This window comes from Eleutherodactylus coqui, chromosome 11 (assembly GCF_035609145.1).
Source record: "Eleutherodactylus coqui strain aEleCoq1 chromosome 11, aEleCoq1.hap1, whole genome shotgun sequence".
Taxonomy (NCBI): Eukaryota; Metazoa; Chordata; class Amphibia; order Anura; family Eleutherodactylidae; genus Eleutherodactylus; species Eleutherodactylus coqui.
Window position 1 is genome coordinate 10,926,685 of NC_089847.1, and position 17,761 is coordinate 10,944,445.

At 45.2% G+C, this 17,761-nt stretch overlaps 1 protein-coding gene across 3 annotated transcripts in view; it reads right to left on the minus strand.

The window, feature by feature from the left end:
- ZNF536 (zinc finger protein 536) overlaps positions 1-17,761 on the minus strand; it is a 558,339-nt gene that overhangs the window by 132,123 nt on the left and 408,455 nt on the right. Inside the window, exon 8 of one of the 3 annotated variants that reach the window (XM_066584155.1) lies at positions 7,736-7,776. The exons of the other annotated variants lie outside the window; for them this stretch is intronic. Within the exon in view, the coding sequence (XP_066440252.1) occupies positions 7,763-7,776 (14 nt within the window). The 3' untranslated portion in view covers positions 7,736-7,762. The remainder of the gene's footprint in view (positions 1-7,735; positions 7,777-17,761) is intronic. 3 annotated transcript variants of the gene reach the window in all.

Here is a 17,761-nt window from a genome sequence, read left to right on the forward strand (position 1 = left end):
TTAACACGCCATCCGTCTTTCCGTGCACCTGTATTGGCTGGAATTAAATCATACTCCACTTAATATTCTCAATTCCATAAATACTCTTTGCACAAATGGATAAAGCGGCGGCCATTTATTTTACTCTGATACACATTTATGCTTTTGAATCCCAGGCACTAAATTTAAACACGAGCATAAAGACTTTCTGACTTAGTAAGTGAAATCGGAAGTAAATCACAAGTGCATACAAGACACAGAATAACAAGGACTTAATTATGACCACTGCAGGGTAAAAGAATCATTAAACTGTGCGGGGTGCGAGGACTATCTCAGCTGCTGCAGGCTGCACTGAAGAGAGCCGACAAAATGACTCTGTGTGCTCGAAAAGTCTTATTCTGCACCTGAGAGCCGCTTGGCAGGTTTTCTTTAATGCACCATCTGAATCTCATATTATTGCACAACAGCAGGACCAGACAACCTGTGTTGCCAGCTGTTGTCGAACCACAACTCCCAGCATGCTTTTTTGAACCAGCAAGCACCCAAACCTCTGTTTAAGGAAATTGATTTCCTAATTATTTCTCTAGTCAGATTATGCTAATTATAAATTAGTGCCCAGAATGATCAGAGTAAAGCTGATCGTATCTGTCTAAGTATCTGTCTAATATCCATCTCTCTACCCATCTACTATACAGTATTAATAATCACCCATCTATCATATCTATCTCTCCTATCTATCTATCTCATATCTATCTATCTATCTATCTATCTATCTATCTATCTATCTATCTATCTATCTATCTATCTATCTATCTATCTATCTATCTATCCCATATCTATCTATCTATCTCATATCTATCTATCTATCCCATATCTATCTATCTATCTATCTATCTATCCCATATCTATCTGTCTATCTATCCCATATCTATCTATCTATCTATCCCATATCTATCTATCTATCTATCTATCTATCTATCTATCTATCTATCTATCTATCTATCTATCTATCTCATATATATCTATCTATCCATTTATCTATCTCATATCTATCTATCTCCTATCTATCTATCCATTTATCTATCTCATATCTATCTATCTCATATCTATCTATCTATCTATCTATCTATCTATCTATCTATCTATCTATCTATCTCCTATCTATCTATCTCATATCTATCTATCTATCTATCATCTATCTATCATCTATCTATCTATCTATCTATCATCTATCTATCGCTATGTATGTATGTAGCTCTCTCTCATATCTATCTATTTATCTCATATCTATCTATCTATCGCTATGTATGTATGTATGTATGTATCTATCTATCTATATCATATCTATCATATCTATCATCTGACTATCCATCTATCATCTATCTATCTATCTATATCAAATATCTATTTATCTCATATCTATCTATCTATCTATCTATCTATCTATCTATCTATCTATCTATCTATCTATCTATCTATCTATCTATCGCTATGTATCTATCTATCTATCTATCTATCTATCTATCCATCTCATATGTATCATCTAGCTATCTATCTCATATCTATCTACAGTATCTATCTCATATCTATGTATATCAAATATCTATTAATCTCATATCTATCTATCGCTATGTATGTATCCATCTATCTATATCATATCTATCATATCTATCTATCTCATATCTATCTATCTATCTATCTATCTATCTATCTATCTATCTATCTATCTCATATCTATCTAGCTATCCATCTATCATCTATCTATCTATCTATCTATCTCATATCTATCTATATCATATCTATCATATCTATCTCATATCTATCTATCTATCTATCTATCTCATATCTATCATCTAGCTATCTATTTCATATCTATCTATATCAAATATCTATTAATCTTATATCTATCTATCGCTATGTATGTATCCATCTATCTATCTCATATTTATCTATCTCATATCTATCTATCTATTTCACATCTATCTATCTATGTATCTATCTATTTATCTCTCATATCTATCTATCTCATATCTATCTATCTATATCAAATATCTATCTATCTCACATCTATCTATCTATGTATGTATCTATCTATTTATCTCTCGTATCTATTTATCTCTCTCATATTTATCTATCCATCTACAACTGCAATTCCAAAAAAGTTGGCCTGTTGTGTAAATCTGTTTTTCTAAATGTATAGAAAAACAGAATACAACGACTTGGTAAATCCTCTAACCCAATGTTGCTGTCCGCGCGCCTTTAAAATCCGTGTGTCGTTTGCTTTTCACATGCACAAAAAAAAACCAACCACAAGAAGGCCGGGGTGATGTCAGTTTTGTCACAGCCCACAGAAAACAGGGTACACAAAAAATGCAGTGAACTCAGATGCTACTGTGTATTCACTGTTTATTTGGTTTTTAAGCACCCGTCGACTTTAATGGGTGATTATGGACTGAAATAGGATATGCTGCGAATTTAAAGGGGTTGTCCAGTTATAAACTATTGATCATCAATAGTAGATAGGCTGGAGTCTCTACTTGGGGCCCCCATTAATCAACTGTTCACTGTTCACAGCTCATGCACTGAACTGTTTTTTATAGGACAGGGAGACAGCGCTGTTCCCATTACAGTGGCTAGGTTTGGTATTACAGTTAAAGTTGCCATTGAAGTGAATGGCCTGCAATACCAAGCCTGGCCACTGCATTGAGAATGGAGCTGTCTGCTCCCTGTGCATAAGTGCACTGGCTTGGTAAGCAGCTGATTACTGTAGGTCCCAGGTGGCAAACCCCTGCCAATTTGCTATTGAAAGCATGTCCTAAGGCTAGACACCCAGACAACCCCTTTAATTCAGTGGGTCTGGGTGGTGTCCATATTCAGTCAGTAAACAATGTGGGCTGAATATGGACAGAAATGACACCCATCTGAATGAGTCCTTAGTCCTGCAGTGGAAATTTTAAAAATGGCTAAAAAAACCCCAAAAAGTTAACATCTTGCGCCCTCGCCGTACTTGTAGCCACAATGACACTCATTTATGCGGAATTCTTCTCAAGCCTGAAGCAGCTGCCGGACCGTCCTGAAGGAGGACATGAAGTCCGAAGTCTATAACTATATGTCCCCCTCTCCCTCCAGGCTCGGGTACGGCAGAAAACCTTCTATGCAGCATTAGTGCCGTTCTACCTGCTGCATGCGATGTGAAAATCAATGGAATCCCTTAAGAAATGCATTAGGGCTGGTTTATCACGGCTGTCGCTGGGGCGGGTTTGGCACTATGTAACAGCTGTCATTAGTGTGAGCAACGTCTCTGACATAATAGGGATATCCATGATTCTCTCACTAGACACCGAGAAATTAGTCGGTGTCAGCATTCTCCCAAATGTCTCGTCTCACGGATACATATGGCGCATCACGTGCGTTCGCGTTCAGGACGCTCCGATGCAGGTATTTAACAGAGAAGATGTATAGGAATCTGTCAGCGAATGCTATATACACACATTGCCCAAAAATCAGGCACTTAGCAGGAATTGTCGGGACGCAAGATAACTTTCTATGAGTGACTGTAGCATTGATATAGATGAGCGACTGCCTGGTGACGCGGGCCGATCCGTTGTGCGCGCAGAAACTGGATGGCGAACGGATTTAGCCTGTAACCATATGTGTGCCCATTTAGCCTGTAACCATATGTGTGCCCATTTAGCCTGTAACCATATGTGTGCCCATTTAGCCTGTAACCATGTGTGTGCCCATTTAGCCTGTAACCATATGTGTGCCCATTTAGCCTGTAACCATATGTGTGCCCATTTAGCCTGTAACCATATGTGTGCCCATTTAGTCTGTAACCATATGTGTGCCCATTTAGCCTGTAACCATATGTGTGCCCATTTAGCCTGTAACTGAACTTGAAGCGTATGATGCTCCATGTTCGGGGCCCAGAGACCCGCGTTCAGGCCGCGGCGCAGCTCGCAACTCCATCCGTGAAAAGGAGGAAGCTAACGACAGTATATGTGGCCCTTAGGGCTCCTGCACACTGGTGAGGGCGATATGATATCACCCTCGCAATCCTTCTGAAAGTCCCTGGATGCGTCACATCACTGCGGGGATTCCCTTCATTCCCAGCGTGGCTTTCGCAGCCGTGGCAGGAGATCGTGATCTTCCCCCTCTGTTTTTAATAGGGGCGGCACTGATGCAGCCTGCCCCACTGAAATCATGTGGAAACCCCTGGTTGTGACAGCTGTGTATCCCTGCGGGGCTGAAGGAATCCCCTGACGCAGCTGTCACAGCTGCAGCAGGAGATCGCAATGTTTTCCCATGGTTTCAATGGGGCCGGCGATGCAGCTGCTGGCCCCATTGACAATAATAGGCGATATCGCAAGAAGAAAGGACATGCTGTGATTTTCTTTTCACGCAGCGGCGCAGGAGTGAATACATCGCAAATGAGAATGAATGAAACCATTGAAAATGATTGGCTTCATAATCATGCGTCTTCACTCACTCTCGCATCGCCAGAAAATTGCGCGATTTTCTCGCCAGTGTGAAGGAGCCCTTAGACTGAATGATGATCATTCAGATTCTCGTTGATCGCGGGAATTTGAACGATTTCTCGACTCGTGTAAAAGGACCCTAAGATCCTGAATGCAAATCTGACTGGCCAGTGCTGCTCATGTGGGCAATTAAAGTAGGTGTAATGTCTTAAGCCTCATTTACACGCAAAGACAATCTTTCAAATGATTGAAGGATTGACCGTTTTAGTGATCGTTTTGCATAAAGTGTTAATGGACACTAATGCCCATTAACACTTTATTAGCTTCTTTTGCGTGTAAAAGGGCCTCCAGGAGCTGTTTGCAGAGCACAGCATGTGGTCTGAGCTCTGCACACAGCTGTGTTCTTGCATGGGTCTTCGGCAGAATACAATGTAATCTCCCATTCCTGTGCAGAACAGTCCCTGTTATCTCTCTCCGGCTGAACAATGGATTTTTAGCTCACCTTAAAATCATCGTTCAGCCGAAAAGTAAACGATGGCAGCAATTACACGCAACGATGATCACTCATATGCCATCTTTTAAACAAATTTTGAGCGATTAACCTTTGCGTGTAAATGAGCCTTTAGACTAATTATGCAAACTAGTGCACAGTGTTCATCAAGTGGTCAGAGAAGACATTGGACTAGCTTTGTTTCTACAGGACTGGAGGGTCGGTTCAAAAGGCATCTGTTTCCCTCTTTGAGCCCCATAAACTGTGTTATTGGGGCTCAAAGGGGAGGGAAATAGGGGATCCAGTAAGCTGCTTCTTACACTCAGCGGGCGCCCCGTTCCAGTGCTGTGACCCCAGGAAATCAGTGCGAGCGTGTGACTCTTCACGGGGCGATGTGCGCCTCTCCCATTTATCTCTTTGTGCATACATGAGTCTTACTTTGAGCACACTGATATTTCGGGAAAACGGGGGACCCGGTGAGTATAAAAAGCGGCTTCCTGGGCTCTCCGTCCCTCAGCTATAAGCCCCACAAACTACGCTCAAAGCTGGTGATAGAAGCCCTTCAGGACACGAATTTCACATCAGAAGTGATGCAGAATTCCATCATAGACTTCAATTTGAGGCCGACCGCCGCACCAAAATCGGCAACAAAAATCTGTCGCTAATAAACCACAGAATCCGCAACAATAATCTTCACTTTCATTTTTCGCTGTGGAATTACTGATGTGGATTTTGTGGCTTATTTTTACACATACAGTAAGTCAATCCATTCGTAGCTCACATGTTTGACAAAGGGGTGGAGCTTAAAGAAAACTTGCCGTAACTTCATTTCAGCCGGCCTATAGCTTAGTAGCCACAGCCTCCTGATTCCAGTTATGCCTTTCTTGTGATTATACCCACCCTGCTTCCCTCATACACAGACTGGCCCACCGTGAATCTCTGGTAGGCCGCCCCGGGAACAAGTAATGCAATGACAGGCTCCTCCTTTCCTGGGACCCGCATTCTCAATTTCGCTGCAAGGCCCCCATCATCCTTGCTGGAGTTGTAGTTTCCCCAAAAAATTGCATTGCGCAAGAAACCTTCTTAAGGCCTCTTTCACACGAGCGTCATTTTGACGCAAAGTAGGCGCATCAGAAAAATCGCGCCAATTGGAACCAATGGTTTCCTATGGGTTCCTTCAGATGAATGATTTTTTTGATGTCCCTTAAAAAAATTGCGCATGTAAAACATAGAACTTAGGCGCGTTATTTTAACGCCTGGATTTTTATCGCGTCTTGTACTATCTTTTGATTGCAAAACACTGGAAGCTCCATAGACTCCCATGGGAGTCTATGAGAGACGTCCAAAAACGTGAGGGGGAGGGAGAGCAGCGGTGAGCGCCGTTAAACAATGACTGGTGCCTCTAGTAAGGCATTCATAGTAATCACAGTAGTTTTGCCGACCGAGGGATTCCGGCGCTGCGGCGTCAGTTCACTGCGAGACATCGCAGCCAGCCGTGAAAAATCATTCGATTTTTTTAGTGCGGCTATCGGGGCGTCAAAATGACACTCGTGTGAAGGAGACCTGAAGGGTAAGGTCACGCAAAAATGACATGCAGTTTTCACGCTGATCGGCTTGTTTTTCAGATTGATTGCTGATGGCCACACATTTTTGCGGTTAAAACCCGCTGTTCTCCTGCAAAAGCGTGCACCCATTAAAAATCTATTTAAGAACAGCGCCATTTTGCAATGAAACCTTATGTCAGTGCAGTTTTTGACTTTTATATGTGATTTCACCCTTTTTTGGCTATGCCATAAGGGCCACCTCTGGAATCTGCATCTATTGGGTACATGGGGGTCCACCCATTCCAGCTCGCCGCCTGCTCTATAGACAGTACTTCAGTGCATGCAAATACAGTCCCCTTTTCATTGAAGTGTACAAAAAATGCCCCCAGCCTGACAAGGGTCAGCTAATACTTGCATGTGGCTGTAAAATTTTACTGGTGAGCCCCTGGCACCCCAGTCTGACACTGCTCATACAAGTTCTTCTTAGATTGGTCTCCCGATGCTGTGAATGTGTCAAGTGGGCGGTCCGCACTGCTCGCCGCCAATCAAGTTCATTGTCAGGCATTAACAGTGAGCGGTAGAGATTGCCCATGTGAAATATTCACAGTGCAGGGAGAGACGGTAGGGGTAATAGGCACTGGCGTTACTACATGTGATACAGGGGATGTGGTTGCACCCTGGCCCTGGAGCCTTAGGGGGACTATAAGGCCTCTCTTCTCCATATAGGGAGCCCAGTACTATGAATAAACCATTATAGTTGGGGGCCCTGTTACAGGTTTTGCATTGTGGCCCAGGAGCTTTAAGTAACACTTCTGTGTTAAGGGGTTAAGAGAAGTTGGGGGGGGGCCCAAGATAAATTTTTGCACCCAGGCCCATGAGCCTTTAACTACGCCTCTGGAATGAGGGTGAGTATAAACACAAGAATGACATTGTTGGAGTTAGCAAGGCCGATAGAGCCAGCCCTCTTGACATGAGGATATGACGGGTCCTCTTTAACGATCATACCTGATGGGAGTTCTAATATGTAATTTTACAAAAATTTTCAAGTATTTTTTTTTTTTCCTCCTTAGAAATATAAAAGCCTTTAATACAACATTAAAGTCCCGCAGGACATATTAGTCAGTGCAAATCAGTGATTATTCTGTTAGTCCGACTGCCTTAGAATTGCCTTTCTGTTCATTAGTGAAAGCAATGAGAGGGTTAAACAGAGAATTCATAGAGCAAAAATGTGGAGATGGTAATACCTGTCCGTATATTCTCTTGAAAGCCGGTCACTGAGAACCATCTGCCAGTAAGAGAGAACCAGTTACCACGTTGCAGCATAGAACGATACACGGTATTATTAAACGTTACACAACATGTCAGCCGCGGGAGACCTTCAGCGCCGGCGCACGCTAATATTTACACTAGCGAGTTCTGCGTGTTTGTGCTGCAGACTTGACTTACACGACCCGAGATGAAAGACAAGCATATTGGAAGCACATAACAGTGTTTTTATGTTTAGTACGGCAACATGTGAGGGTAGCACGTGTCGGGGCGGGTCACATCTGTACCTTACATGCTAGAGCTGCTCTGACATATGATGGGGGTGTAAATATCGCAGAACGTACAGATACATTCCCACAGACGACTGTCACGGAGAAGCAGATCCCCAGCAGTGGGTGTTAGGCAGGTTTCCGCATAGACGGCCGTCTGGCTTTTCTTTCCCTTCGTTATATGGAAACTGATGCCAGCGCCGGTCCTATGGTTTCGGATGGGGTCCGTCGTGGCACTTTTGATGTATGCAGCATTTTTCTTTCCAACTATGGATGCCAGACTGGCGCAAAAGTTGCACCTAAAGTGTAGACATAGTAGCTGCCGTGCCTGCCTGACACAACTGATATATGGGAACCCAACTTTAAGAAGACCTTCCACTTCGACGGTAGGGAAGGTTTATAGTATCTGCAGTTGTTCCTCTCTGATCCTCCAGTTTCGGGTCTTGTTTTCGCTCATCCAAGTTGGCCAACACAATTTCAGACTAGCTAATGGCCACAGTGTATTGGTAGTGTTAGACTACCAATACACAATATCTGTTCTCTGATTGGCCGGATCTGCTCATGTGATCAGCACTGACCAATCAGAGAGCCTTATGTGGAGCAGACTGCAGAAATGCAGTCCTAAACTCTCACTTATGACCTGAAGGTTGCAAGTTCCATTCCTGCGAGGTTCAGGTAGCCGGCTCAAGGTCGACTCAGCCTTCCAAGGTCGGTAAAATGAGTACTCAGCTTGGTGGGGGGTAATAAATAAATTACTTGAAAGCGCTGTGGAATAAGTTGGCACTATACAAATAGTAAGATTTACATTTAGAGTGCATTTAGCTAGTTAGAAAATCGCTGTGGCCATCTTGGAAAATCATTATCGGCGGATCGGAGAAGAACTGCAGGTAATATCTTCACATTCACCTCCTTTCATAGGACAGAGTTTTTCCCAAAACAGGAGATCCGCTTTAAACTTGCCTTGATATGAAGATTACCACGACAGGGATGGCTAATCTGACCCTATCTGGGTACTGGGGGTCACCAGCCATGATGTAGAGGAGTAGTATGGAGATCCTGAATGTCTGATGCACCAAAGCTTGCCTTACCATGTAGTACCATTGGCCTCTTTTGGAGTTGATGGGCACTTGAGCCCTACAGCTATGTCAGTTCTGCCACAGGAATCCTGGTCGAAGTGGTTCATTAGCAGTATTGGTCCGTTTTAAAAGGATTTCCTATCAAAGTAGCGCCCCTCTGCCCAGTATATGACCTGATCAGGATGTCTACGGGTAACTTCACACCGTGGATTTGATTGCGGTGAAAAATGTGCATCAAGCTCTGCCTGTATAAACCACAAAACTCTCGGTTTTTAGGCGCATTTGACTCGTATTTTGAAGTCTCATTGACTTTAATGGCAAAAACGGATGCAGAAAACCAAAAAAAGCACTGACGTCACTCTGCGGTACCAGAAAATGTGTCAAGATGGATACAGTTTGCCAGGACAAATCAGTGGGATGCATATTGGAAGCGTATTTTGGCGGAATCCGCATCAAAATACGTTGTGTGAACATATCCTAAAGGCCCGCTACACATTAGTGTTTAGTTGTCCAAATCAGCCAATAGCGGTGGAGCTGGATGACTCTCCGATGTGTCTGCGGGCGGCTCACCTCCCCTGATGATGTAATGAAAAGAAGGATGAGGAATGTTACATTTTAATCTAATTGTTCCCAGGGAAGCAAGCCGTCACCGTCGGCAGAGCCGCCGGACTACAGCTAAACGCACCAACACACGGACGAGCCGAACGTTCAATTGTATGAAGGAATCAAGGGGACTGCTGTTGGTCAAACGATCATTCAGCTTTCAGTTATTGAAAGTGTAAAGGCTGATTTACACACAACAATTATCGCTCAAAATTCGTCCAAACGACGGCTTTTGAGCGATAGCCGTTGCGTGTAAATGTGTGCCCATTGTGCACTTACCGTGCACTCTTCGTCCATCACTGAATTCAGGTCAGCAAGAAATCCATCATCCCTGATAAGAGGGACGGCATGCTGTGTTCTTCGTGAGCAGCGCTGATAGCAATGTATGCAGCCGGCAGCCCGTGGCAGAACAAAAGTGATGTATTTAGAGAACAGACCACCCACAGTTCTCTAAATACCTGTTCCATTTCAAAAAACCTCATCATAATCAGCACCATGAGGGCGGCCGGGTTTTGTCATAGTTTTTTGCCTGATTTTCACAAAATGCCAACAACAATCTTCTCCACTGTATTTCTTTGCACACAAATGTAACCGAGCCGCCATGTGTGAGCGCATCCCGACTAATTTATGGTTCTGATTTCACTTGCCGATTCTCAAAAAAAAATCTCCGAATATATTTTCTCAGCACTTTACACATTCTCCCAGCAGGCGAGAGGTTAATGATTCCCCAGTAATGCACAGCACAGAAAATATGTTTCTGTCATCAGTAACACTTCCATATAAGAGTTACAATTCAATTCAGCTTCTGCCAAAAAATATTAATATGCTTTAAAAAAAAACCCTGCGCACTGTTTCCATTAGAATTCCATAACTCTATGTAATAGCGATCTGCTGGGATTTCTACTGATTTCTGCAAGAGGCAAAACAAAAAAGTTCCAGTACTATAGAGCGCCGCCGCACTGCCGTCCTGCTTCTGATTGGGTTACTTTATCAGGACTGTCCCGAGCGAATTCCCAACTCCAAAACAATGCAAACTTGGAAAAGAGTGCAGTGCAACCCGCCCCGGTAATGTAACCATTTACACCAGTGTGGCAGGGGGTCCTTGGACAGCACCCCTAACCTCTGCTGTCAACCAATGGGTAGGTAAAGGTAAAGCACTGAGTCATGACTGACTCCTTGGGTGACATTTTCTTGGCAGACTTTATTTTTGCAGGGTGGTTTGCCATTCATTGCCTTCCCCAGTCATCTTTTACCCCCCCCCCCCCCAGCAAGCTGGGTACTCATTTTACCGACCTTGGAAGGATGGAAGGCTGAGTCAACCTTGGGCCGACTAGTTGACCCAAGCGGGGATTGAACCCACGAGGCTCGTCAACCAATCGGTACCATTTGCAATTATGTGACTGGAAATGGGCTCTATTTTCTGGATTGAAGACGTCAAGTGGTTGGCGCACAGGTTCCCTTTGGTTTTGTCAAAGCTGAACATTTAAGAGCGCTAACCAGTTCCTCGATATGGTCGTCTGAAGACAAACATCAAGAATTGGTGTCTCTTCCCCCGTGGAGACAGACAGGGTTCTGCTTCTTTGAAGACCTGAGTCCTTTTGGTGGCATTAAATAATCCTGAACATTAACAATGGCTGACGAAGACAGCAAGGGGCCCCATGCAAAACCCTTTTATGGGCCACTAGCTCTTGAATAGGTAGTGATAGAGTAGAAGACAGGATCGGAGCGACCCTAATGGAAGCGGAATACTGTGGGATGATGGGAATGGAGAGTCTCCTAAGAAGAGTTCAGTTGCCACCATCCCAGTTGGACGCCAGACCGGCAAGGGTGACGGGTCAACAGTAGAACTGTCAAAGGGGAAGATATTAGGAATAAGAAGCAACTTCAAAAAAGTATCCAAAAACAGCACAAATATGCAGGATTATTAGCCCGACTTCTCTGTTTATTAGCACCTGCGTAGAGACCCGTTTCAAGGTAATAATATGGCTGTGGGCCGTCAGGTGATGGTGTGGACACCTGGACATGTCGGAGTAGGAGAGAAGGTAGGGACTCCGGCACTGGAGGTTTTGGGACTGGTTTAAACTTCTGTTTTGGCAGGAGAAGCTGGAGGAGAGGGGACTGCGCTGCGTATTGATGCTGTTTTTGGATACATATCGAGGTCATACCTTATTCCCAGTCCGTTTGCCCCTGGGATGGCTCTGTTAGATCTTGAAGAGCTCCCACGTATGACTCAGGCATTCCACTGAATCTTTGCATGCAATTGAATAGACAGTAGGAAGCTGCTTTTAAAGGGAAAGTACGCCCACCAGAAGTATAGCTTGGCTTTACCTGAAATTGTCCTACCCCAGGCCTCTATCCAAATACCCTGGCGGATTAGCTAGTTGGTGCCCCCTAAACACCCACCACCTGGGCCCATGCCTTGCCGCTCCCTCACTTTCCCCCCCACACACAAGCATCACTCCGGGGGCCCAAATACAGATGTAGCAAACATTACCTTGACATCTAACACACTATAACTCAACTGCAATATATTACAATGCTGTAAATAGGGTTCTTACCAGTCATGTTAAAGGGCCACTCCAGCAAAAACACATTTTTCCATCCATGCACTCCTCACCTGATTGCCTAAACACAGTCTAGAGGGCTTCTCTGTATATTGCAGTCACTTCCATACAGTGCAGCACCTCGTCTGATGCTACTCAGACACCATGGGGAGTGTGAGATTTTTTACTTTCACTTTCACACCAATCCTATGATGCATCAGCACAGCAGTAGCTGAGGTTGTACAACTCTGCCTGCTGGGGGGACATTTTAATTCATTGTAACTTCTATATTCACCTAAGTAAGCTGCAGACCAGAAGTATACAGTCAGGAGGATGAGCTGTGATCTCCTCTATTATACCTGTGTGACAGGAGCAGTGTGATCATCAGCAGTAACTGTGATAGGACTGCCTGTATCCGCCTCTAGACAATAATAACTAACCAAGGTAACGCCAGCCAATTTATATATATACTGGGGGGAGAACTACATAGTGAATGGCCCTTTTACAATTGCTACATCTGTATGGGATGTATTACTCTCAAAAACAGTTCCTCCCAAAGTTTTCTGGTCTCTGACAGCTATATCTGTGCCCTGGGAAAATGGAAAAGTATTTACCCCCGTCATCACTTTTATTGCAAATAGCCAAGGAATTCGCAGCGTGTCCTATTTTGGACCAAAATCACCCATGAAAGTCTATGGAAGAGGTAAAAAAAAGGGACGCAGCGACCGTGGATGTTGCATGCATGTGCGCTGACTGGAAACAGTGCCCGACTTGACGATTCCAGTATTTCCGTTGTTTGGCTTAGAAGATAGCGCTAAACAATGGAAATCACTCGGACCCCCCATGCAGATGTGAAAGGAGCCTTATTGGTCCGGCTCTTCCCATCCTTGGATTCACTAATAGTACTTGTTTGGCCGGTCTCACACAACCGGATGTGAATTGCGGATTCCGCGAGCGTATGATCCGTGGTAATACGCGGATCAATCAAATACATTGAATTACGCAGTTCCGCTCATATTAGCATGTCGGAATTGCGTAATCCGCTAGCAGAAAATAAAATGCAGCATGTTCTACTTTACCACGAATATCCGCGACATAGAGCCCTTTGTTCTTTATGGTCGCGGGTATCCACTGAAACAAGAAAAGGTGTACCGAACATGACCGCCTGCGTGAGTACGCGATCATGCGCAGTACAAGGAATGGGGCACACAATGCCTCCTGCCCCAATGATGCCAGCGGACCTCCTAGTGACTGACCCCACGCACTCCGCGGCTCAGTCCTATTCTGCCTATAGCCGGCCGCAGCAGAGGTTTCCGGCTGCCGCGCTTCTATCCATCCAGAAGATAAAGATAATTTAGTTACACTTCTAAAATAGAGGAATTACATTTTCCAGCACTTACAAGGACATTAGCAATGTGATCATTGTGTCTGCATTCAGCTGCCGCGGTCATACGGCCCGCGAATGTACATATCAGTAAGGGCTCATTAGATGAGGTTTGCAGAGTGCAGTCCGCACGGACGGAGGAAACACAAGAGATGTAAAGAGCTGCCTGGTCTATTCGCCTCTTTAGGGGCTATCCTCTGCTCTTAAAGGGGTTGCGCAGAGTTAGGAAAACATGGCTGCTTTCTTCCAAACATGGCACCACCTTTGCCTGTGGTTGTGTCTGGTATTGCAGCTCAGCTTGCATTCACTTCAGTGGAGCTGAGCAACAATACCACAGGCAATCCTATGGAGAAGGGTGGCGCTATGTTTGGAAGAAAGCAGCCATGTTTTTCTAACCCTGGACAACCCCTTTAAGTAACCCAAGAATAACATGGACTACAAGCAATAGATGTGTAGGGGGCGCTGTTCCATTGGTGTCTTTGGAAACTTTTGCCATCAACCACGTTGAAAAGCGGTACTGCAGGTGACCAGAATGATATTTCCATAAGATCACCTTAGGATGGACGCTCACTGGCGTTTTTTCTCCACTGCGATGTGAGAGTAAAGTTAAAGTCTCGCATCGCAGTGTGAGATAAAAGTCGGCTTCACGACGGGATATCGGCATGACGCCGGCATATCGCCAGTCTTTTCAATGGGGCCAGCGGCAGCAGCGCTAGCCCCATTGAAAAGAGATGCAGAATGTCGGGGACTTCTGCCACAGCTGTGGCAGAAGTCCGCGGCATTCTATCCCATTGCTTTCAATGGGATGGGCACTGGTGCCGATTCCATTGAAAGCACTGCTTTGTCAAACCCCGCGGAATGATTATCGAGGAAGGGCTTGAAATATAAGCCCTTCCCCCGATAATCAGCAAAAAGTGTGTAAAAAAAAACAACAACATTTACTCACCTCTCCGGCGCTCAGACGCATCCTCCTGGTGGCTCCCCTGCACTGCTATTAAGCTCTTTCAGCAGTCGGGGATTTAAAAATCACTGCCTCCTGAAAGGCCTGTGCAGATTGGCTGAGGGCTCAGCCAATAGCAGCTACTGCTTAGCTATTGGCTAAGTGCTCAGCCAATCACACATAGCCCTTAGCTATTCATTCCCCGTGGGGATGAAGGAAACTCCTGCCACAGCTGTCACAGCTGTGGCAGAAGTCCGCAGCATTCTCCCTATGTTTTCAATGGGGCTAGCGCTGCTGTCGCTAGCCCCATTGAAACCACTAGCGATATGCCGGTTCTATACCGGCCTCTTTCTTGTGCTGTGAGGCGAGAATTTTCTCGTGCTCTCGCAGCACAAGAGAGAAAATATCGCTAGTCAGTGTCCGCCCTTAAAGAGGTTTTCCAGGCAGCGCCGGAATACATCGGGCACCGCAATCACGCATGAAAATCGCTTGTATGCACGCACCCTCACGCGTATTTGTGCACGCATTGATTTCCATGCGTTCGTTCACATGCGCGTATCTTCCTGCACAGTTTGGTCATGCAAAAAACCCCAGAATGCTCCATTTTCTGCGCATTTGCGTCCCCAACGTCCCCATAGAAATCTATAGGGATGCACAAAAGCACGCAAAGTACGCTAGCAGATATGTGAAACATTGCATAATTGCGCAGTAAAAAGAAGACATCTGGAACTCATTTGACTAATTAGCCATTTTATTCGGTGCGTTTTATCTTGCCACGTGCGGGTGAGCATGCCTTGCGGCCGCAAGCTGTGCTGCACTGTACGCCGATGCGTGCGCAGGACAAATCACAGTTCATTCTGTAAATACGCATACGCTCGAGTAAAGGGGGCCTCAGTGGGATTCCCTTCCGATGGCAAAGGTGGAGGGCATTTACAGAATGTGGAAGGCCTGTTGGTGGGAGGGATTGGGGGTTCCCCATTATGTATAATGATTGGTGCTCCTTCAAGCCCAACCACCAACTGGACACCCCCGCGCTTGTAAAACCCAAATACAACAGCGCCCGAGTCTCCTTCCAGATCCCCCTCTTCCTTCCTTCAGCCCCTCGCTTTTCATCATTTCTGCTCATTTCTTTAATCAAAAATCTGCGCCGTAATTGAACATTAATTGCCAAAAATTAAAATTCAAATGAGTTCTTGGCTTTGTGCTTTCGAGTGAGGTTACCTGCTAAACACGGCGTGTTCTCCACGATAAATACTTTAAATAACGCTTATTTCTACCTCGCCGCAGCCGTGCCAGGGGCTGCCAGCCTCTCTACAGACAGCCGTACCCGTCCAAGGTCTATATGTCGCCGCCGTCTGTTTTTGCACCTCCGTCGCGCTCGGTAAACAGTCTCCACCTTTAATTCCTAAGAATTAGCAAGACAAAATGTAATTTTCAAGTCTTGTTCTCCATCATGATATGTTTCTCTTTCAGAACACGGTGCTGTCATATTTTCCTACTGTGCCAGCTGTTCGTGTTCCTGCCACCATAGCAACCGCTGTGAGTTGGTTGAGTGTTGTGCCAGCCAATTGGGCACCTGTGCTAGCCTGCACCCCCACCCCCACCCCCTCCACCTGCCCAACCTGCTAGTCTTTTTTTCTCCCCTAACGTTGCTGTTGTGTTTCCATGTAATGAGTGCATCAGTGGGTTTGGGTAGATTTGCCCCCCGGTAACATTAGGACCCTGCAATAAGTGAGTGCGGCGGAGGAGCAATAATGAAAGGTCAGCGGGGATTAAATGCAGCGCAGCGGCTGCGGCGGAGGCCCTAAGAAGGGTCAGGCTTTGTTCAGACCTAAATGTCACCAAGGAAGGGCGGCTGGGATCACGGCTCCGGGCGCTTGTATAGGCTGCTGATATTAATGTAGCCATCAAAACATCATCTGCTACAATGTAGCAGCTTCCAATTCTACTGATTTACCACTTAAGTCGCGTTTTATAGGAAGCCGACAGTCGGAAAAGTTTACACAGTCTGCAAATCTCTGGAGAGACGGAGAGATGTTACCACGGGGTATATGATATATAGGGGCAGAGATAAACACACACAGGGAACTATATATATAGATAATGTGTGTGTGTTTATAATTATGTAGCCATTCAATGTGTGTGTATATATATGTATGTATGTATGTATGTATATAATATATATATATATATTAAATGGCCACATAGAGCCCCGCCACTTTATTAGGGCGCCCAGCTTTCAGGATTGGCGCAACCCTGTACGGACATTCTCCCCGTGACCCTGGAGTGCAGCATAAAATCACGTGACACGTTTTCCGTGGATCAGTTTCAGTGTGAATCCACATTAGATGGGAAAATCCAGCGATCGGAGCGACTTCCAACGAGGCGCGGTCATCGGTGCTAGACTAGCCGGGGTCAGGATGTCATTGCCAACCACATGGGGATTTGCCGGTGTGGGAAGTATACTGAGAATGGCGCGATCGAGGAAAAACATCCAACGAAAGGGGATCCTGTGGATGGAAACAACTCATCACTGAAAGGGGTCGGAGGAGGATGTCAGGAATCGTTCTGACTACTGTAACAGGTGCTGCACAGCCAAGAGCAGCCGAATGCAGCACTAGTGCGCCAACTAATGTGTCTAAATGCACAACTCGCCGTTCCTTTGCACGGATGGGCTATAACATCAGACCACCAATTGCAGCGCCATTCTGAAACAGATTCCAGGGGGCAAAAAAGTGTAAAAATTGTATCACTGAGCAGCGGAAAAACATCGCCTGGTCAGATGGGTCCAGATTTCTGTTGCTGATGGGAGTCAGAATTTTGTGCAAGCAGCATGAATCGCTGACCCCTTCCTGTCAGCTGGTGGAGGGGATGTAATGGTGTGGGGAAGGTTTTCTTAGCGTACCCTGCTGCCTCTGATATCTGTGAATTGGCGCCATATTGAATTGTGATTCTGAAGACCAAAGGAGTCCAACGCGCTACTAGATGGCGGTCTCTAATAAAGTGGCCATTCAGTGTATTTACACAAAGACTTATAACCATAGATGCGAGCCCATGCAGCCAATAGGGGACCCCTGAAATGAGAGCGCCAAAACCAGGTTGGCGATAAGGACGTGTGTGGCGATCTTTCTCAACAGACCCTCTACATATCCGCAGCTGAAAGTCTGCATCAAAGCCCGCGCCATTTGA